This window comes from Lygodium microphyllum, chromosome 17 (genome assembly GCF_053477565.2).
Source record: "Lygodium microphyllum isolate KBCC chromosome 17, Lygodium_microphyllum_v1.1.10, whole genome shotgun sequence".
NCBI lineage: Eukaryota > Viridiplantae > Streptophyta > Polypodiopsida > Schizaeales > Lygodiaceae > Lygodium > Lygodium microphyllum.
The window spans coordinates 50,599,179-50,622,630 of NC_141151.1; the positions used below are offsets into that span (position 1 = coordinate 50,599,179).

Here is a 23,452-nt window from a genome sequence, read left to right on the forward strand (position 1 = left end):
AGAGCCCATTCTTGTCTATCATAAGAAGACATGAGAACCGCCCAACATCAAAATGCAACAAGCCAAGGAAGTTGCCTATCTAGATAAGCAAAAACCTCTGCCTCAAAAGCCACAACCACCATCGCTAAAAAGTAGGAAGTGAAACAGGAGTAGCATCGTGTTGCTACTTAATTCAAAAAGGCTAGATTGCAAGGAGAAAATAACAAAACCATCCAACACAAGGAATAAGCTCTTACTACTACAATAAAAGTGAAAAAACAAACTCTAAGTTAAAGGGCACACACAACACAACATCTACAACAATATACTCGTCTTGAACAAAACCTCCAATGAACTTGAATCCTAGATTGATCATGAGATCCCTTATGGAAATGGTAGACAAAATGGAATAGATGGTAAATCCATCAATACCTAAGTGTCTTATAGAAATTGGCTATATGATAATATTACTTGCTTGCCAAGTTGACATTAGCCTATTGGTGAGGAGCATGAGAAGCTTTTAGTAGCACTAGTGGCATGAGAATATAAAAAATACATTTACACCATTTACTTGCTTTCCAAGTTGACATTATCCTATTGGTGAGGAGCATGAGAAGCTTTTAGTAGCATTGGTGTCATGAGAATATAAAAAATACATTTACACCAATCAACCACTTCTTGTGGAGGAGCTCTCAAAGCTCATTACCAAAGGTATAGTTGAGAGTATCTCATTTGATTCCCTCCTTTCACAAAAAAAAATAGCTGCAAGAGATTAGAAGAGGTATAAGAGCTAGAATAGAAAGGAAAAGGAAAAAGCACATTCAAAATAGAAAGGTAGACCACTTGATCCCTCATTGCCAGAATTGGAAGTAATCTAATGACTATTTTAGAGCAAAGAAGGGCTACGAAGGCTTCTATGTGTGATCCAATAGATGCCGCTGCCACTTCACTACAAGTGTTGGTAGCAATGTGCGACTTCCCATTAAGTAAAGAAGTTTTACAACATCCTCTACTCGACAAATTCTTAACAAAATAAGATTTGTATGTTGCTAGTAGAATTGGCCAAGTTAACATAATTTTGGATGTAATTGTCATCATCTCATTCGTGGCCATGACACCATGCATTCTTGACGCTAATGCTTCTCTTCAAATATAAACCAAACTTCTATTAGTAGCTTATTCCAAGGTCTAGTGACCTTGTATCTAGCCTAACATTTTTTTCTACCATAAATAAATGATCACTCTTGTTTTGTGTATAAATCAATCAAAAATTGAATTACATATTAAAGTACACACAAAGACCATAGATCACAAGCAAGAAATGTAGAAGGACCATCGCTCTCATGACAGCTTTCCATTCAAAACTACATGCTATACATAATATTTGGTCTAGTATCTATGAATATTAAGCTTAGTGACAAGTTGCAAGAGACCAAGCTTGAAGGAAGCACCAACGATGAAAGGATCTCATGATGATATCAATACACAAAAAAGACAAGGAGGGGGCAAGATCTATAACCCCACCAATTCAAGAAGAAACTCAAGACCCATCAAGTACTTCTACCCTATATTGTGCAAATCAAAATCCAACATGATCTACATCTAGCCAAGAACCAACTTCCACAAGAGGAGTTGCAAGTCCCCTCAATAATAGTTTAAGTTCTTCACCATTTTGATTAAGAGCTTAGTTTACTTTGGCAACACTCTCATCAACACCATGGCTTTGTATTTCAATGGTCATGGTCCTCAATATTCATTGTATACACTTGAGAACACCAATCAATTTCGAGATCTAGGCCTATTACTTTCAGTTATCCCTTATACTTTGTTGTACGTCCATGTTTATCCATCACAAGTTTCAAAGATCTAATGTAAGAAGATTTTACAACACTACATTTCTTTACAATCACCCAAAAATTAGGAAGAAGAAAAATAGATACATGAGAGAGAGAGAGAGAGAGAGAGAGAGAGAGAGAGACAGAGAGATGTTGAGCAAGAATGCGGGAGACTTTCAAACTACAATTATACCAAAAGGAGAAGTTACTAGAATAATTGATGTGTGGAATATTTGAAAATGTTAGAAAATTTTGGCTAGAAGCCCACCTTCATTACATGCATGTTGGTCAACAAAATTAGAAAGTTTTTCATTTCATGTACTCGATTATTTATGAGTTCCACCATAAATTTGTCTTATGGTTGAACCCAAGCAACATTTATTCACTTAAGGTTCAATTCAAGTCTTTTCTTTGCACTATTGTTTGTGCTCTAGTGCTTCCTTTCTCCCACCCAATTAGGCTATCCGCATTTTGCATTTTAATTTCTTTATGAATTCTTTTGTGATAGTGACATTTGAAACTAATATACTCAATAAGATCCAATCTTAGTACATGTGCAAAAATGTATGTTGTAAAAGAATTGTATTCAAAATGTAGAGCATGAAAATATAATGACATAGGCTAAGATATTGTTTTCTAGGGAGGTTTCTAAAGGCATAGATACATCAGACTCTTTGAGATTCTCAAAAGGTGTCTAGTTGTTCTACAAAACAATCTCAAGCACTATCATCAAGATATGCTTGGTTGCTATGGACACAAGCTTTAGTGTCTTGCATCACCAAGTACAAACATGGGCCTTCAAAGAGCACACATCAAGGTCCAAGGGTGTCAATTTCACACCTTGTGCCTTCCCTTAAAGGACATGGATAGGATATGGGCATAGGGAGGCATGTATTGATATACTAGTTGTACACAAAAGAATATTTTCTAGTTTCAGCCTATGAGGGAAGGAGAAAGTGCAAAGCCTATCAACATTCCCCATCAATACATTAGTGCAAGAAGCTGGTGAGTGTCAAAGGCAAATGTTTGAACTTGCATGCAACATACAACCTCAATAAATTTGACCTTTGCTTATAATTACACTTGTTGATCAGCTCCATCTTTGATTGCTTGGCCAACTAGTGCCACATTGTGGAGTTGAAGAGAGGTCACATGTGGAGCACAAGGGTTGGCAATAAATGTCGGCAAGTCATCACCTGGCATGTATACCACAGGTGGGCAAGGAGCCTACACAAATTTTACCAAAACAAATTTTAAAACCTTTTGATTTGATCATTTGCAAGTCACAAGAATTTGAAGTGTTTCAACAAAAGATAAACTAAAATTGCATTGAAGTTTGCCATAGTTTAGTACTTTTGAAGTCCCTTTGCCAAATTTCACAATTCTATAGATACTAGACCTTGGTACCTCATGGACAATGGTTGAGGTGAGGTATGCATAGGTATAGTACACCATGACGGGCTATATGCGACATTGATGATCATATGAAGAGAAAAGTGATGCAACAATAGCTGCTGTTGTTGCTACTGCTACTGCTACTTCTTCTACTTCTACTTTTACTTCTTCTTCTTCTTCTACCACCACCAATGCCACCATGGCGACTAGTATTACTACTACTACTACCTCCACCACCACCACCACCACCACCACCACTACTACTTTAACTAAGTACCATTGGATGAAAAGGAAAGTGATGCAACAACTGTTACTTCTTCTACTACTACTACTGCTGCTGCTATTGGTACTACTAATAATATCAAATTGCTGCTGCTGCTGCTAATAATAATAATAAGAATACTAATATTGATAGTAGTTTACTGCTTCTTATAACTAGTGTTTTACCTTCTCTTGATTGAACCAAGCAGTCTGCTGATCCGGGAAGCTTCTGATTTCAATCACGAACTCTATCGCTGCGGCTTCGGCTGGTCGATTATTAGCAAGCATATTAGAAGCGGCCGGCGCCACCCTGTCTACTGCGTAACTAAGAGCTTGTGAGCCTTCTTCTCCGAGACCTTCCCTTTTCACCACCCTCGTCCAATGGTAGCAGCACAGGAAAGCTGCAGTGAGTGTCAGCACGATCACCACTATCAGACTGACGCTCAGCAGAAAGGACACGTCCAGCCTCGCGTCGCTTAGACCAGACGAACCCACTAAGAAGGCTTGCGACTCGGCCAGCCTAATGCGGTAGAAGTCCACCAAGATCCCCATTCCTCGTCCCTCAGATCTATCGGAGCACGAATCTCTTCTACAATAAGACCTTCCTTAAGAAGCAACAATAAAAATAGGAGCTTCCTTAGGTGATAATAACAACCATAATAGCAATAATGATACCCCCCCCAAGAAGCCCTCACTCTCACGACCCTACTCACTTCAATACCTTGGCCAAGGTTGTACAACGGTTACCCACCTCTCAATGATAAAAGTGAAACTACCCACCTCCTCTCAAGCTAAAGCTTTAAAGTTCTCTCTCTCTCTCTAGTGAATCACACTCCTTGCTTCCTTATAAAGTTTAGCTCTAATCCTTGTACATCAAGAATATGTGGAAAGTAGATAAGTGAAAAGGTTGTGCTTTTGAGGTCAGCCACAAACCTTGCCACCCCAATGCCGAAAGTTGTATACGGTATCATTCATCCCATTTTAGAATTTGAACCCACAGAGCCCACCTCCCACTTTATAACTAGTCATTGAGCACATGGTAGTCTCCAATACACTTTCATAAGAGGCTACATCAAGGTTAGTGCTCTCAAATTACTATGGACAAACTCTAGAACTTTTCTTGATAAGAACTTCACTATGTTCTCCATACTTTATTTCTAGTTGTTATGCGTAAGAGACACTTGTCACTTGTTTGTGCTTGCATATTTGTACTCATGGCATTCCTTAGTCTAGTCATGTCAAATCCATCGCATCTAATATTTTGCAATTTACACTTTATTAAGAATGGATGAATAAGAGATAAGAGTACCTTTACAAAAATGATTGGCAGTTAGTGTTTAGTAGGTCACCTTACTATCTGCATAAAAGACCCCTTCATTTTCTTAAAGTTGGGAACATTAGTTGCACTATGTGAATGTATACGTAAAATGATACTCTTGATTACTTCTAACAAATGAGTGCCCATGAGATCGAGAGCGCATGTTTACTATAGCTCGATTGTAATTTTTCATTCTCATAAGTTTAAAGGGAACACTTAACCATTTGATACTCCACGGACTAAATGCACACTTTCTCTGTGTGTGTGTGTGTGTGTGTGTGTGTGTGAATACAGATGCATGTATGTGTATGTATTGGTCGGGGTATTGGTGAATTAGGGATCCTACAAAGGGACAACATCATCTCATAATCATCAAAACTTTCAATGAAAGTAAGCCATTGTGCCACTCACGAGAGCTTGATCTATAGGTTGGATGGATTGAAAACAATGTTCCCTCAAGGTTAGATCATTTAGGATTGCTAGGTGACATAGCACCCCATGCTCGACCCCAAGTCTATTAAATGCCCACATGGGTAAATTGACATTTTGAGATCAACAATACCTTGGACTTCCACAATTCTGAGAGCTAGCATTTCGCCACTTGTACACATGTTCTTAATTAGAAGGGTTTGTCAGACCCAGACTACGTTAGAGGGGAAAATTTTGCCCTTTTCTTTACACTCATGGAGGGATTTTTATGATTGCTTCCTAAAAATGTGAAACCCATGCATGACCTAAACTTTTTCCAGATGGAAAAACTTGAATGCTAGTCTGGATTGTTTAGCTCCTATTAGTGATTATTGCTAGCAATGATATCCCTCCATAGGAAAAAGTTATATCATGTGGCCATGCTATTGATAGCACCTTTGAAAAGCTTCATTAGCATGCACTATTATATTCAAAATGACATCGATGAAGGGCAAGTCATCAATTAGACTAGTTGTTGATTGGTAAAATAGCACCCAAAATGTATCATAGTTGCAAAAAAATGGTATGTGATGTTAACACATGTGAATGCATAATGCTAGAATGCTTTAAATTGGAAAAGAACCATACTTACTACCCAAAGCTTAAACTTTGAACATTTTCTTCTAGGTTAAGAATGCTTCAATTGATTTGAGCTACATGGGTGTGTGCTCACATGTATGCATGCACCACACATGCACGAATGTGCACACACATACAATTGCACTTTAAGAGAGTTATCATGGTGTGCACATGTTTGTTTTTGCTTTGGAAGGATGCATCTATAGAATCGAGAAGTTCTTTCCAAAGAAGATGTGCATATGCGAGAAAAGGATGCACTTATATTGTACATTTTAGGTTGAAGCTTAGAAGACTATCTCTTAACTCCTCATAAGTCAAGTGCATCAAGTGAATTATGTCAAATTGGAATGTTTTGAGAGTTCATATGTATGAAAGTAATTTAGGAATAAGCTATACTTGAGGTAAGGAAAACATGGAACTTTTAGAAGCATTCTCTAAATTAGAAATCTAGAACATTAGATGACTCCTATATTGCCATGGACTTTTTCCTAATTTAAATTCATAAGCATTGACATTTTTGTTCTTGCTTTATATCCACAGGATTAACACACAATTCCTTTTAATTACTCTATAAATCATAGTCATGTGGATCATCCCTATAAAGTGTAGTGAGGTAGATATTAGAAGAAATGCTTATGCTGAATTTAGATTTTCTCATAATGGGTCTAGTGGATAATAGCACAAACTCCCAACAACTTATGCCTACCCAAATGGAGGATTCATTGTGTAGATATCTCAAATTGTTATTGTTATGGGTTTAATGAAGTAATTTGATGATACATTCTAAAGGAAGTAAGATATTGTAGCTTTTCATTTTGGATAAACAAGTAAATTCTATCTAGCTTCTAGATGATTCTTCTCTTCCAATAACCATGTTATACTCTAATGTAAAAATAATGCATATGCAATGGATGACATATATTTATCTAGAATAAAACCTCCGAGCCAAAATTTTAAATGCCTTTCTTTCTTTCTAGATTTATATATGCATTTGAATGTCGTCATATCTTATCTACATTTTATGTTGTGAACAATTCAAAATTTTATCTCTTATGATACAACATGTGCACAAACTAATATAGCTTAATGTACATTTATGTCGAGATACTCTTATTCACGTGAATCTCCATTTCAAACCTATCATGACATTCATATTCAAGGTCCAAGTATAGTCATTGAAGAACTCAAATTGATCAATATGTCATTTGATAATGTTTCAAAGGGTATAAATCTTCAATAAAACATGTTATGCAATGTCACATATAAGGAAAAATATTTTGGTTTTAGGGAATGTGATATTTTTCCTTCATCTAGGTTACTTATCTAGTTTGTCTTTAGTATGACATTTGTATCCATACACACATCATGCAAAAGCCAATTGTCTTATAACAACTAAGTAGGACAAGGATGTTAAGATTGCTTGATTTGAACTTATAAGATGTGTACCAATTGTTTCTAAAATCATTATATCTTGTAGAATAGTGCATTTCAACTAACAATTTTTTATGTACCACAATGAAATTGTACACCTTTCATAACCCCTATATTGGGAAAAAAAAAAAGCCAAAAAATGGCTATCTTATTTTCAATAGTATAAAGTTGAATAATGCTTAAAAAGAAAAGGGTGTTTTTCCTTTAGAAAATGTCAACTACTTGGAAATGTTGTGTCTAATTAAAAATATTTGTGACTTTCCACTTTCTTAAGGTGATATAAAGTGTTGCTCCTGGAAAAAAACAAAAGAAAAGGTACATGTTGATTTTTTTCGTTCCATCTAGAATCTAGGTGATTGATTGAAATAGGTAGTATGCCTTGCATGTCTAAATGGAAGGGACTATAGACCTAGACTAGTATGGCAATTCACATTAATAGAACAAAAGCCTATAAGAAGAAGGGATTATTTGATTGAGTCAAAATCACAATTATAAGAGGTTCCTTAAGCTAATGTCTTTGTTTATATTATATGTAAAGCTCCTTGGTAATGCCCTCCAGAGTGTAATATCACCACAACATGTTACACCAAATTGAAAATGTTTATTTTTCTTATAACAACTTCTCTAAAGATATTAATGTGGATTTGAATTTGTGTCTACTTGCATAAGATTAAGAGACAAGGGTGAATACATTGTTTAAGGTGAGATTGCCATCACATGTGAAAATTGTAGTAGTGACTTAACTTTTTCTATGAGTGTAATGTTTGCATTTCTTCAAGATCGGTGCAAGGTGTAATTCATGAGCTTAGGCTATAGATAGTAAATATAAAAATCTTTTTTTGGGATAATCATGGAACCAAAACCTTTTAAGGCCAAATGCCAATCAAATAAATTAATGATGTTAGATTTTAGGAATCTTTTCTATTTAAAAATATTTGTCACCTCCATATGTTGTTGAGAAAATAGGCACAATACAACATCCAACCTTATGGGATGCACCTAAAAGAAACCATCCATAGCATGTGCATTCAAAGGGTATTAAAACCCCCCTTTTCTTACACATTACAATGTGACAAAATGACACCTTGGATACAACATCCTTTCACTATTTTCATAGTTTTATGTTTTGAATGTGTAAATGTTTCTATGTCAAGCTAGACCATTAGGATGCTCAAAATTGGAGAGTATAATCTCCAAAGGCCACTATCATGGTCTAATATTTACCATCCCTCATTTATTACTTGAAGTCTTCTCTAGACTTTATTTGGGCTCAATTACTTGAAGATAAAAACATCTCATGAAGTAATTTCTTGAACATTTCTTAAGGGACTTCAAAGAAAATAAACTATGACTATTGATTTATAGAGCAATAGGTTTTTTGTTTATTACCTTATTATCATTATCTATGCAACAATCTATGCATATTTGTGTATACTAGTAATATTTATTGTCAAGCTCTCATGTTGGCGATAGATCAAGTCACCCAATCAAGATTAAAGGATAGCTTAAAGGCTTTACATTTTAAGAAAAAATCAATATATTGTCACATGAAAGTCCTATGAGTAATTGGATTGAAGCATATGGGAGCTTGTGAAATGAGGCACCTTACACTTTCAAAACTAGTTTGCAAAATTCAATGTTTTTGGTTGTTTGCCAGGGGCAACCATCAATATTAGCACAATAAAAAAAGAAAATCCAACACCAGACAATGCCCTAATGCATGATGTGAATCCTATTAATATGAATGATTAGTAAACCTTAAAATGAGTGTAAATATTGAAAAGTTTGTCTCAAGAAGTAAGAAAGGATGCATCTTACCAAAACTAAAAGAAACTAAGTTTAATGATGCTTGTGGTTTTAGCTTCCACAACATGCATGTACAAAATGTTAGTTTCCATAAAAATATATCCATAATATGTTTGAGACTAAAAGAGTCATATGTTAAGCTTTTGCCATGGTACATTCTTATATCTCTATGTATCTTCTCAAAAATATTTTTTGAAGATCTTATGGACCTTGTTGCTCTTTAGGAGACCACACATAGAAAACAAGCCTATCTAGTGGTGATCCCTTTGTAGTACAAAAAGATGTTTCTTTCTTTAAAGAAAATTATTACAATTTATTGCACAAAAGAGATTATATAATCCAACATGATATACCTTGCAATGCCTTGTTTAACAACAGATACTATGATTATATAGTCCAACTTAATATACCTTGGAATGCCTTGTTTGACAAGAAATCAATTGTTGACAAGAGATTTTTCAATGACGAACTTCAATTTGTTGGATGATATAATTTGTTGGACGATTTTTCGATTAGTTGGATTATATAATTCGGTCATATTGGTAGATTTTACAAGTGGGTTGTACCAATGAGTTGTACAAGTGGATCTTTGGTGTTTGTTCTGGAAGTGGATCGTATTATCTTCCAATTGCAAATTATGAATGAACTTTATTAAAATTTTGATTTGAGTTCATTGACTTTGATGTGGTTTGCACTTATAGTGTCGAAACTTCCACCATAAACTTACAATAATTTAACCAAAATTCAATAGCACACATAGCAATTGAGATGAACATAAGAGAAATTGAGAAAGAAAGAGAGATAAGAGAGCACTACACAAACATTTGGTACAATCTCCCCTTAAGCATGAGTGAGCACCTTCCTCATGCATGTATGTAGTGTATTTCAAAGATATTTTGTGCTCAAAATATGAATCTATATCCACTTGATGCTCCTTTTTTTGAAAAGCCTTTCCTTTCCTAATATCTAGATCAAATCCTAATTTCTAAATCATACTTTGGCTTAATAAAGTAAATCCATAGCAATATGGCTATCAAATGAAGGTTTCAAAAGTATCAAATGGTCTTGCACATAAGCGTGTGAATAAATAATATAGCACACAATAAGAGTATCCAAAAAAAGAGATTTGTGCACATTGGCGCTCCCTTGGAAGGGAGACGAGAAAGAATAGCAATGTCTCTAGAGAGGAGTGATGCCCCATGGTCATCTTGTTAAGACAAATTCTAAGACATTTTAGAATGATGAAGTAATGTTATTTTCAAGTCTCTAATATTACAGACTCGAGTGAGTTACTCATGAATATATGTGCACATCACGAGAGTTCAAAATAAGGTAATTTTCAAATAACATTTGTATGCATTTTTTACACATAGAAGGGTGTAATATAAAGATGTTATTTAAATTTTGAATAGAAAAGGGTGATTTTTAAAGTAAAAAATCACAAATAAGGATATTTATAAGTAGGCCTTGAACGCACATGATGTAGAGGATGTACATATAGTAACTTCCTTGAGATTAGAGATGGATATTATATTGGACCTTACATTAAAATAGTATATCTGAGCTAGGTTTAATGGATAAAAGACTTGAACTTCACAAGTTGACAAGTTCAAATCTTTGTCTCAATCACCCTTGTTTGCAACCGTGCCCCTATAGTATCCATACGTATCTTGTCATGTGGAAGTAAGATAAGTAGGCAAGTTAAGAGAGTTTTCTTTCTTACCATGTTGCTCTCAAGGAGAGGGATTTCTAGATTAACCAAGCCAATCCAACCCTTTCTTTACTATTGCTTGATGTCTCCAAAAATTTAGCTCTTTTATCAACATCATGGCCAACATACAAGTGCTTGTATGATGGTTTTCCATACTAGTAGTCTCCTTATCACCAAAGAATAAGAAATCTTCTATTAATTAATTAAACTAGTCTATCTCTTTCTTTACTATTATGTAACGATAAGAAGAAGTAGTATCACTTCAACATGATGGCTAGCATATGGATTCTCATGGGTGTCCATACCTCATCCATATTAGTAGGTTAGAACAAATTCTATGGCACGTGTATGTGTAAACAAAGTTTCCTTCTTTTCTACCACCTTAGCAACAACTAAAAAGAAGTCTTATGCTGTTCTTAAGGAGAGGTGAACTTTGAACTTATATAAGTAAACTAGTTATGTCTAAGAAAAGATAGTGTGCTACCTAAGTATGAGCCCCTTGCCCCCAACCAAACCAAAAAAGGAGAGAGAACGTTCTTTTGCATATGCATTTATGCATGGGCCATTAATGTGTATGCATGATTGGATGCCAAAAAAAAAAAATCCTTCCACATAGATGTAATCTTTTGTACATGCATTTATGTATAGTTTGTCTATATATATGTATGATTGGATATCCAATACTCATGAAAACTCTCCTTTGCAATAGATCTAATTAAAGGTAAGGTTAGAATGCATAGTAACATGGGATGGCCATTCTCTAGCTTCCCATTCTAGTCCCATGTTGTCCTTCTATCAACCTAGTCATATGCCCATGTTAGAGCTCCTCCCAAGTGATAGGGAATGAAATTTTTGGTTGTTATCCTTGCCCTATCCCCAAAACTTGTATTGCCTTACCATATTTGAGTATGAGTATGTATATATGGGATGGTGCATTTGCATGTGCATATGCATGTAGGTTTGTGCACATGTATAGTTTTGTTTGCAGCTATCTAGCTACTAATGTCTATATGTTTGCTTGCATGGGAAGTGAAGGGCATATCTTTCTACACATATCATGTGTAGTGTGTCAATAGTAATTGTACATGAATGTTCATATGTTTTATGATTTTTTGTTTGCATTTATCTATCTATCCATCTAGCTATTAATGTCCATATGTTTGCTTGCATGGGAAGTGAAGGGCATATCTTTCTACACAATTCATGTGTAGCGTGTCCATATAGTAATTTTATGTGAATATTAATATGTTTGTTGCTTTCTAGTTTGTATTTTTCTATCTTTCCATTTCTCTATGAATGTTTGTATGTTTACTTGCATGAAAAGTGAAGGAGTACTACACACTACACATATATCATATCTATGCATGGGAAGTGAATGTTCATATGTTTGTTGATTTTTAGTTTGTATCTATCTATCTTTTTATATTTAGTTGCTTGACCTATTTGCAAAGTGAACATCACAATTAAACTATACTTACAAGGAGGAAGCATCTTTTTAGGTTCAAAGTCCCATGTTTAATTTTATAACAAAACATGTACTTGAATGCTTACCCATCTTAAAGAAACTAGCCTTACTCATGTGGTAAGGTGGTGATTCATTATAGATTTCCACATTGTAGAATTAGGCTAATGTAGAGGGCCTTTGTACATGGTCTTTGCCCTCCCTTAAAGCAATGTTTTAAACACCTTCACACTCTACATTCCAAAAATATTAAAAAATGATTGCAATACTCTAGCACATGATAGTGTGCCATTGTTTCACGGTTACATAGAGGGAGATATTCTTTATTACAAGTTTGAGTATCTTTTCTATGCAAGATAATGGCAATACAATAATAATATCTTGAGATATATGTATGGCTATTATGCATGGAAAAATATTGTAGATATAGAAGTGTTATACATTCATACTTTTATTACTCATGTTAAGGCCCTATATAACAAATGTAAGTGAACTAAGTTAGACTTTGGAAGATTTTGTAATGAAATTTTAACTTGATTACTTCCTCATCATGAGAGAGATTGTGAGAAACTCATAGATAAAGGGTTAATTAACAACCTCTTGTTTAACGCTTAGTAGCCATTTCATAGTTAATTTCTAGGGCACATTAGATAGTTTCATAGGAAATCAATTATTGCTCCTTTTCCATTTCCCCTTCCAAAAATAAGGGCTTCAAGGACATCCACATTTGGGTTCTTGTCTACTAGCTCATTGACAAAGCTTGGCTTAACTATGCTAAGATTTTGTTACTTTCACAATTTTCTTTTTTGGCGCGGGGGGGGGGGGGGGGGGGGGGATGTGTCACTCATAAACATATACATGTAGCATGTGGCTTCAACACAAGGGAAATGTTTTACACATTTTGTGGATACATAATGGTATGTTTAACAAAAATGTATTGTCAAAGAAAATTCTAGACTTGTAACCTTTAGGCTAGGCCTTCAATGTGTAGTATAGAGGGTTTAGAAACAATGAACCCTAAGGTCAACATTATCTAGATAAAAACAAGGAAATGAGAGAGATGTTTTCACATGAGCAAGAATCTAAAGTTCGAAGCAAGATTATTGTATTACTGCAAAGGAATATATCACATCCACAAAGGGCACAACTTGTGGTTGATATGCGAATTAACTATGGGTTGTATTGTGGATCTAATCACAAGATATTTGAATTTCAACATCTCTTGATTGGCATTATAATCAAGTCATTGGTAAATCTAAAAGTAATCAAACCCTGCACATATAATAAAAAGCAAGTGATAAGATTGAGTGTATGTTGCTTGCTCACATTTGTGTGCATTGTGCATGTCATTTGTAAGGGGGGTTGAAACAACATGGGGGTTTACAAACATAGAAAAAATGCATGATTAGACTTATAATTACATAAGATTAGTAATAAAGCATAAAGTGTTCTTATGTAAGTGTGACATTACTATAAGTGCACTTTATAGAAAAAAACAACCATGTGTGAAGTTACTCCAAGAGGGAGGGTAGGACACAAAATTTGTAAGTAAACACGTGAATGATAGAAATCACAACTTTTAGTAATGCGATTCAAAAAGATAAGGTTGATAGTTAAAGGAGATACTTATGCACACTTGTATGTTTAAAAATTGACCCTTAAAGTAATTCATATCCCTAGTTGTGAAAAATATATCATTGTGGCAATAGTTAAAGTGAGATTCTATCTTCAAGGATATTTTGTGTAGTATAGCCCTTCATTATGTCATCATTAACTAAAAGGCTTTCACCTATCATTTATACGCACTTGAAAACAACACGTTAAAATTCATGTACCTTCCACCTGGATACATAGAAGTAGGAAACTTCCATAAAGTGGTGGAGTGTGGGGCCTTTACAAGCAAGAATTGGCATCCTCGTTAGTATCCAAATCTTGTTGCACAATACCATATTCATACCTATCCACGATTCTATAAATATGTTCCTCTCTTATCCATGTATCATTGCATCTCTCTTTCTAATCATCAAACTACTTTCTAACAAGTCTTTCAAAACTTAGCATCAGGTGGAAGCGAGTGAAGGTGTGGGAGGTAAGGCTTGAGGCATCTCTCTTTGTAATCATCAAGTACTTTCAAGCAAGCTTTTCCAAATTAGCAACAGGTGGAAGTGAGTGATGGTGTGGGAGGTAAGGCTTGGAGCATCTTTTGACAAAAAGGAGGGATAAGTTTTGAATTGGATGGCATTTTAGAGCTGATAGAAGGTATGGGAGCTAAGGCGTGAAGCATCTTTGACAAGGAAGGGGCATTTTTGGACTCAAAAGCAAGCACATAGAGGATAAAGAGGGGTGGGCTAGCAAAGGAAGTACAAGGGAGGTGAGGTGACAGTAGGTCTAGTGAAAGAGGGGTGATCAGTATTTGTACGAGGAGGATAAGGGGGAGAGGGGGAGTGAGTAGGGTGTTGGAAAAGGTTAAGAATCTCAAGGAGGAGGGGAGGGAGAAAGGTTAAGCATCTCAAGGAGGAAGAGAAGGAAAAGGGAAGGGGAAGGGGAAGGGGAAGGGGAGGGAAAAGTTATACTTGTCATTTACTTATCACTTTAAGGTTGAGGCATAAGTAGGACTGGGACTCTCTATAACTCTATTGGGGTAGAGAAGGACTAAGGTTGGTAAATCTTGCGGATTAAGGTTGCAATAGGTGGGATGGATAGTATGAAGGGTATATACGTGAGAGAGGGGGGGTCGAGGCTGCCGTTCACAATGGAGGGTCCTGTGTCGTCGGCAGGCAGCCCGGGGATATCATTCCCGCTGGGGACGGCCTTGGTGGTGCTCATTATTCTGCTGGTGACCGCCATCTTCTCGTTCGTGTACCACTGGATGAGGCTCAGGAAGAGGGCGGGCAGCGCCGCCAGTATGGGCAGCCATGCTCCCAGCTCTAGTAGCAATCTCTTCGACAGCTTCAATGGCGGCGCAGCTCCTAGTTCGTATCAGCAATCACAGGCAGCGGCTAATTCCGATCAGAAGATGCAGTATCTGAGTAAGATGATGGAACCGGTACAGTCTCTCTCTCTCTCTCTCTCTCTCTCTCTCTCTCTCTCTCTCTCTCTCTCTCTCTCTCTAGATTATAGCTGCAGTATAACTGACCATGCTTCCTGCCTCCCCCCAGGCTCCCTGCCCCCCTGTCGTCTACATGCCAGGCGACCCCATCCCCAAGTTCATCGCCCGCCCCTGCCCCTACTTGGAAGTGAATATCGTCGTCCACGACCCAAAAATCTCATCCGATTCATGACTCCCGATGCATCCACCCTGCACGCAAGTGCAACATACTGCCGGGAGTCTCTGAGAAAGTCGTATGAAGGTAACCGATCATGAGCATCATTCATCAGCACTTAGCTGCCTCGCTGGTCACTTGGGTAAGGCTGCAGCCAACCATTTATTGCACGCCCGTTAGGCATGTGGTAAGGGCATTAGTGCAACTTACCCCAAGGTAGTGTGCTCCATCCTTGAGACGCCACAATCATATCATCACAAGAGTATGACTGCAAAGTGCCCCAAGGTAGTGGCCTCACTTCTCAGCCACCCATCTCTTCTTGTCACATGGATATCAATGCAAAGTACACCATTTAGCCTCATAGTGGATTCAAGTCGTGAGGCACTGAATTCACATGGAGTGTGACAATTACAAGTGATACTCCTCAAGTTAATGATAGGTGGCTTGCGACGAGGAGGCCCCATAAGACACAGAACCAGCTACGAAATGCCTCCTTGAGCATCTGGTCCACACAACATAATGATCTATAAGAGGGTTTCACAATTGTTATACCTTGTCTGACAAAGAGGCAATGGCTAGTAGAATGCCTCATGATGAGTTATGGAAGGGGACCCACCATACTTCATTCGTGCTTTTGAGAAGGCTCCACTTGTATAATGCCCATCATCCATTCAAGGATAGTTCCAAAAAGAATCAAATGTAATCACAAGAGAACTAAGTTGTAGCCATAATTTTCTACTCCCCAAGTTGTAGCAACAATTTTCTAATCCTCTCAACTTGTTTACTAATAGCTTCCTCATTGCAAAAGTGTTGTTAGTTCAATCACTTCGTGTCTACCTAACTTCCATTTCTTAGTTAAGAATGTAGAACATGAGAGGACTTTGTTAATCATGAGCATGCATTCCAAGAAGAATGTTAGCAATATCACTAGCAACTTATAGGTTGTCCTCTATTATTTAAGTTAGGAGTCCCCCATAGTTTAGCATTTATAAATGAGTAGCCATGGTCATATTGTACCTAAAATTATTAAACATATCAAAGAATACTTGTGAGTTTCAAATGAAGAAAAAATTTAAAATTGTAGAGATATTGAAACTATAGCACAACTTTTTCTTCTTTGGAAAAATCTAGTGGGCTTTAGTTGTCCTATGAATGTATGTTAGATGCAATAATTTACATCTTCTTATTTGGTGGTTGGTTTCTTGAAAAGGCACTTCCATTTGTAGGGGTAATGCAAGTTCCATATACATGAATTAAAGCCATTTATGAAGCATTTCAACACAATGACAACCTAGCACCTAGATTACCTATGGCATATAGTGCACAGCAAGATTTGCTTATGTTTTCTAACCTTAATGAAACTTACCTTGAAAATTTTGGAAAATGCATGTGCGCATTACATATTGTGGCTTGCTAAGGGTTGTTCATGAACATGATTATATATGATTGCTGCCCCTTGCATGGGTTTACTGTATCTGAAACCTTACTATCACATGTGTTCAAGGACTAATTTAAAAAACCCCTTATTTATAAATTTATCATCAATAAAACACACCCCTTTGCTATTCAACTTGTGAATATCCCCATTAAATGATACCATTCCAAATGTAAACATTCAAATGTAAACATTTGTGTAAGAGATGAGATTTTAAAGATCCCTTCTATTGAATTCACACAATAAAGCTATGTATTAATGAGTGACCCACCCCCCACCAAGCAAGAGATGATTATGCTAAGTTGTTTTTTAGGATACATCCTTTCTATTGAGCATACATTCGAGCAATAAAAAGAAATCAAGGAAAACCACATGAAAATCACCTTGTGCATATACAATTGACAAAATGTTACATCCATGCATATCATGTCTAATAACAAATGTGAGTAGCTTTATACATCTAGGTTTATGAGCATGCAAAAAAGGAAGACTATTGGTAAAGGTTTAGGATAAAGCATAAGTGTGAAAAAAAAGAAAGAGCATTGCTAAAGGATCAACATAAAGCATAAAGCATAAAGGAGCACTCTTGCCTACAGTACCTCGGCAAAATGTCGTCATTTTGGGAATTGGGAAGGGGGAGGGGGTAGGGGCTACTCGGCTACAACCCATTTAATACTCTATTTCCAAGTCATGATTTTACCAATGTTTTTCATTAACAAAGGAAGTTTATTAAACCAAACTTTATGATATGTAATTTCATTTCTAGACACATCAGTCACTAGGCATGGTAGGTGAAGCAAGTCAATGAATGAAACTTATTATTTTCTAGAAAGCCTATGTCAATATTTTTGTTGGCCTCCTAGGCATGGATATTTTGTTTGTGTAGGGGGAGGGAATTTCCCTTTCAAAAGATCTAGCTATAAATAAATGCTACACATAACTAACGGTTTCTAGGTCGTGTGACTTTGAGTAGCCATACCTAAATACGGTAATGATTAGTAAGATGTCTCCCCCTTCCATTTTACTGATTCTCTCTCTCTCTTTCCCACACACTCACACACACAAAATCACATGCTGAATAATATTTAAATGTTGAATATGAACATATAGAAATAGTTGCTTGATGAAAAGTACAACTATGTGCACATTTCAAAAATGATGGAAAAACAATCCCTTTTGTCACCTTGTAATTGATAAACATGTGTAGCTTATTTTTTGCATATAGTTTTACAAATTAAAATTACTTTCCCAAGTTACAACTTATGCACAAGGCATTGGATCTCGAACTTTACATTCGAAAATTTGTTTACTATTTGAAATATGTCTTGGACATTCTTGTAATCCATATTTTCATTCACAATTTCTTAACCATAGATAAGGGCTCACTAAACCATTTTGATTTATTACATTGTTCTATTTTAACTCATTTCACTTTAAATGACCCTCATTAATCCTCCTCCAACCTACCACAAGGGAAAAAATTACTATAGAACCACATGGATGCTATTGTGGAAAGAAACTAGATTTCTAATGATTTGAAATTTCAAAATAGTTGGCTAACTTATAGGTCTTCATGGTTGAATCATGGTTTACTAATCATTTTCTTGAAAGCCTAAGAAACATGTAACAAGGAAAGAGTAAGAAAATGGAAGTGAAGGAGTAGCTAGGTGAGAGGGGGATTTTAAGACTAGAGATAAAATTTCCAAGTGCCAAAATGGAGTAAAATAAGTTTTGAGATGGTCATGTGGAAATTTTTGAACTTTGATTTGGATGCTGAACACTAGAGTTGAGAGTGCTTGAGAAAAGACAAATGTAAAGAGGCTTAAGGGGGAAGGGGTGTGACCCTTGGGGCCCCCCAAGCCCCTAAATTTTCATGTGATGGGGGGGGAGAGGGGCATTTTTTTCACAGCATGGAAGAAAAAATGGCTCCCTCCTATACGACGATGAAAATTGAGAGGGGAGGGGGGAAGGGGGCTAGAGAGCCAAAGAACAACCATATCAATAGATTACATCAGCCTGCTCTTGCATTTTTTCACTTCCAATCACAGCATCTACCTTCGCAAATGATGGACCGATTAGGGAGATCCAAAATCAATCATTCTCTCTCCTCCCTCTCTGTCCTCTTGTGGACTATTCATATGAAAACTCTTCTGAGAAGATGGAGATAGAGATCGGTTGCCCTGGGTTGATGTGGGAGCATACCGACGTTGACTAATGATGACAACACTATTTGAAGACCAATAACAAGTATAATCATTGTCCGTAAAATCAATTCTTGGACCCAAAATATGAAAAATGGCGATAAGCCTCTTTTTTAATGAAAATTTTGGTTTGTTTTTTACATTTTATGGTGCAAATCATGTTCATATGTGATGAAAATTTGTTTCAAGCTTGGTTCTAATGTATTTGAGGACTACAAATCATAAAATGTAGAAATTATGTCCATGTGTGTGAGATTTTTGAAAACTCAAAATGTGTGTTTTAAGAGAAAAACTAATGTTTTCTTGGTGTCAAGGGATCAAATCATGTTCGTATGGGATAACATTAGATGTGATGATGGACTAGAGTTTGAATTAATTTCTTGAATCTAAAAAAGCAAAAAATACAGCATTCTACATAAAGAAAATAAGAAAAAACACTAAAAAAGTGATTTTGGGACAAAGAAAATAGGAAAAAAATATTTTTGTGTCCAAAAAATTTATGGAAAATGAGAGATATGATTGTGCAAGTATAATGGAGGTAAGTCATGAGAATTTGCCTTACTTTACTCCCATTTGTATATTCTAATGTGTATTTATTGCTTTTATCATAAAGAAACATACATATAAACAACGCTTAACCTACATGTCGCAAGAAAAATCCTAAATGGTAGGGAGGGAGGGGTTTTTACATCCTGAATATGGTCCAAAATCTAATTTATTTGTCATAATTTGCATATAAGTCTCGATCTTATTTCAAGTATTAAGAGGTATAGTGGCAAGAGTAGTCTTGCACTTCCTTATCATTATAGCAAAGTCAGTAGTGGAGGAAAATCATGGAAAGAATGTTTGAGAACATTCACAATGGTGATTTTGTTTACGTAAAATATTTATGTACTCAAAGTCATCCACTTTACATTGCATTGCATGGACATGGTATAAAGAGAGCTATCTCTTGGATGTATAGCACTTAGTTTCAAACTATTGACCCACGATAAGTGTGAGACTCCCTATGCTATAGATTTAGTATAATCATTTCCTTGGAGAGTGTTTGGCAAGGAATATACTATCTCTTGGAGAGAATATTGTGAAGAGTAGTTTTTGTGTATATGTGTTATATGTTGAGATAGCACATCCTGGGGACAATTCTTGGGGTGTAGGAGAGCCATAGTGGGGCGATAGTGATAAGCTAGGGAGTTCTCCCTTTGTTTGTGTTATGAGGTGCTAGCCACCTATATGTTTGGGTACTCCCTCTGCTTGGAGTCGGGAAGGGAATCACGTTAGACTAAAATCTAGAGTCTTGTATTTACAAATGTGTTCTTTTGATAAATTAGTTCATTGTGTCTATATGCTCCTAGTTGCGAGGCCATGAAGTTCTTTCAGTGAGTTTAGGAGGCCCCATGACTAGAATCCTACAGCAAGTTTCGGGCCCATTTTTTGTCCTAACATGTGATACATTTGCCAAGAGTTTCTGATAAGTGGTGGTTCTTGAATCTTGGTTAGTTAGGGACTAGTAAGCCAGTTTATACCAAAAAGCATCAAGATAGATCCATTATTTTCCGATAAACATCGTCAAGCCAAGATCCAAAAACAAGAAAGAGTGAAAAGGGCTAGATGGCAAGTTGCAATCCTTAGGAGGTATTCCCCTCAATGTAGCAACCCAATTTATTCTTTGCATCCTTTCGAAGGAAATTTGTCCTTGAGAGAGATGGACAATATTGGATGTGTGTGCTAAATGTGACACGTCAAGAGCCCCCTGAAAATGCTTTAGCATATGGCAAGAAAATGAAAGAGGTCTTTTATAAATTGCAAGCCTCTATCCCTATCCAATTGCAAAATTTCTTGCATGGATTGGACACCAATGTCCAAATGCAATTGAGTAGTGTCTCTCTAGTGGATATAGATAGTGTTATAACCCAAATAGCGGAAGTAGAGTCCCACTTACAAGTGGCCTACACATTGATGAAAAATCTAAATTTGAGCCTTAGTCCTAGAAATAATTTGGGATTTTTTAGTGGAGATCAATGTGTAATCAGTACCCTTGTGACCAACTTGAATGGTGGTAAAGGAAGCATGGTGCAGAATGTGCCTTTGTTGCCAACTCCTCCAAATGGCATTAAGCCAATAGCTAGTCAAAGAGCTCCTTTTGTAAACCAAGGGTTAGTACAAGTAGCACCCCTTTGCAAGTTGTGCAACCTAGTAGAGAGGTAGCTCTTGAAGCCACTAGTTATGAGTCTGCTACATGAGATATTGTAGAGGAAGTAAAAGATATGATGAAACGTTATACCGATATGATCACTAAGGAATACCACTAGATCTCCATTTGATGATTTATAGACCCATCACGATTCAACTATAAGTGGTGTGGTGGAAAGCATTTTCCTCGTAATTTTCCTAATATTAAATGTGATATATGCGGGAAGTTTGGCCACTTAGCCATTACTTGTTGGATTAGGGTTATTTCTCTCCAACAAGGTAGTCATCAACAATCTACACTTGTGAACCATCGTGCAAATAACAAGAATACTAAAGGAGAGAACCCTAATAAAATTTTGCAAAGGCGTAACACTATACTTAAGGAAATACCCAATGGGGTAAGTCTTGTTGAAACTTTGCCAATCAGTGAGCTTTTATCTCCTAACAATATTAGGGTAGTAATTAGGGGTAAGAAACTGAAAGACAATTAGAAAAATTACCCTAGTACAAGCAAGGTTAAGCCTAAATCTTGCAAGGATGATAAAAAAAATGTTGGATGCCTAGGCAGATCCTCTTAAAAATGAGGGTGTTTTAGAGGAGCCTATGGTCAAAAGAAAATAGAAATTGAAAGAAAAGGAGGGTACTAAGATTATCAAGAAGTAAAAGAGCGGCTAGTGTGGAAAGAGAAGAGAGTAGTGGCAAAATTTTGTGAGCTTGACCTAGCAAATATGCTATGTGAAGTCAAACTAGATGTGAATCTACTACAACTACGAACATTTGTAATGAGTTCAAGAAAATCCAATGAATGGGTTATGTTGTAGAACCTTTTGGTATCCATCTAGTGGGTGGTGAATGGTGGGATCATCTAGAGAAGTACTACCCTTGGATGTAGGCATATGTCGATGGAATCCTGATAGAAAATGCGATGGTGGATCTCGGCTCATTTGTAAACATTACAAGTATGGATTTATTGGAGAGATTGGTGAGAGCTGAAAAGATGAGTGGGTTGCCTCTTATCCACCCTGCCTCCAATCCTCACCCAAGTGTTTTTGAACCTAAGATGGAGCTTTCGGATCTGAAGAGAATCCATAAGACTTAAGTCAGTGATTAGAATCACTATTAGTATTAACCAAGGTTATTAATGTTGAAAGAAGAAAGCTTGAAGCTTTTTGGCTATGGTTGCGAGACAAAGGCTTTTACTTTGTGTGAGCAGCATGGGATGAATTATCAAAAACCCTTTTAGGGTAGGATAGCCCACTTGGGGAGGTCCTACAAATGCCCTATGATAGCTACCATGATTACATATTTCTCAACTCTCAGCAACCAACCAAACTCCACAGTGTCTGTCCAAAACAACATCATTTTTGGAAAACACGCAATGTTGTCTTCCTAGTAGCCCAATGTCAGTGTTTGATGCAGCATCCTGAAGTGCCCTAAGTTGAGAAAAAAATCTTGAGAAGAAAGCTAGGTAAGTCATGCTCCCTTCTATACTCCCCAAGTCCTCCAATAGAGCTGGATATGGAAGGTAGCTATGGAGGTGAAGAGGTATAGTGAGAAAATGACATGCTCATGTGCACTTGATGGGGAAATGGAGTTGAAGGAAGCTTGTTAGATCAAAGATAGCTTTGATACCATGTTGAAATATCAAAGTGAGAGCAAGAGAAAGTGTACACAAGAGGGAGAGAGAGCTCAAGTACAAGAAGTAGATCTTACTTAATGAGTTGTTAACAAGTATAATTGGTACACTCTCCTCTACATTGAGAGTGACCTCTAGGCTATTTAAATAGCCTATGGATGGCTATGGTTAGGGTTTCCCCCTGCCCTCCAATTCATTCACACCCCTTTCCTTTTAGTGTTAAGAATGCTCAATTCTAGCCATAAAATTATCCTTGGCAGATTGATTGGCTTAACTTTGGGTATTGTCTTTTAAAGTGGTGGGGTTCATTGCAATGGAAACACCTTGGTGCCTCTTTGTTTTCGACTATAAGTAGAAAGTTTTCAACTGCACTTGTCTTGGCCTTCTTTCTTTAACTAGTTTGGTATTGTCCTTGGATGCTTTTAAAGTATTCTCGAGGCCCTTTGTATGGATAAGCCTATCTCCAAAAATTTCCACTC

General features: G+C 36.5%; 2 protein-coding genes across 2 annotated transcripts; one reads left to right on the forward strand and one right to left on the reverse strand.

The window, feature by feature from the left end:
* Window positions 1-2,381: 2,381 nt before the first annotated feature.
* On the reverse strand, window positions 2,382-4,302 carry LOC148021880 (uncharacterized). Its single transcript, XM_087697396.1, has 2 exons — window positions 3,657-4,302; window positions 2,382-3,041 (listed from the first exon to the last, which is right to left on the reverse strand). The coding sequence occupies exons 1-2, from the start codon at window positions 4,020-4,022 to the stop codon at window positions 2,892-2,894; spliced, it is 516 nt and encodes a 171-aa protein (XP_087553522.1). The 5' UTR covers window positions 4,023-4,302; the 3' UTR covers window positions 2,382-2,891.
* Window positions 4,303-14,239: 9,937 nt separating this feature from the next.
* Window positions 14,240-16,418, forward strand: LOC148021881 (uncharacterized protein At5g65660-like). The gene is made up of 2 exons (XM_087697398.1): window positions 14,240-15,291; window positions 15,404-16,418. Exons 1-2 carry the CDS (start codon window positions 14,941-14,943, stop codon window positions 15,524-15,526), a joined length of 474 nt encoding a protein of 157 aa, XP_087553524.1. The 5' UTR covers window positions 14,240-14,940; the 3' UTR covers window positions 15,527-16,418.
* The last annotated feature ends 7,034 nt before the right edge of the window (window positions 16,419-23,452 follow it).

What these genes read in the sequence shown, in the direction of transcription:
- LOC148021881 (XM_087697398.1), top strand. Translation starts at nt 14,941, where the DNA reads ATGGATAGTATGAAGGGTATATACGTGAGAGAGGGGGGGTCGAGGCTG. An exon ending in TGAGTAAGATGATGGAACCG is followed by an intron (nt 15,292 to 15,403) that starts GTACAGTCTCTC and finishes GCCTCCCCCCAG; the next exon opens with GCTCCCTGCCCCCCTGTCGT.
- LOC148021880 (XM_087697396.1), bottom strand. Translation starts at nt 4,022, where the DNA reads ATGGGGATCTTGGTGGACTTCTACCGCATTAGGCTGGCCGAGTCGCAA. An exon ending in CTTGGTTCAATCAAGAGAAG is followed by an intron (nt 3,042 to 3,656) that starts GTAAAACACTAG and finishes AAATTTGTGTAG; the next exon opens with GCTCCTTGCCCACCTGTGGT.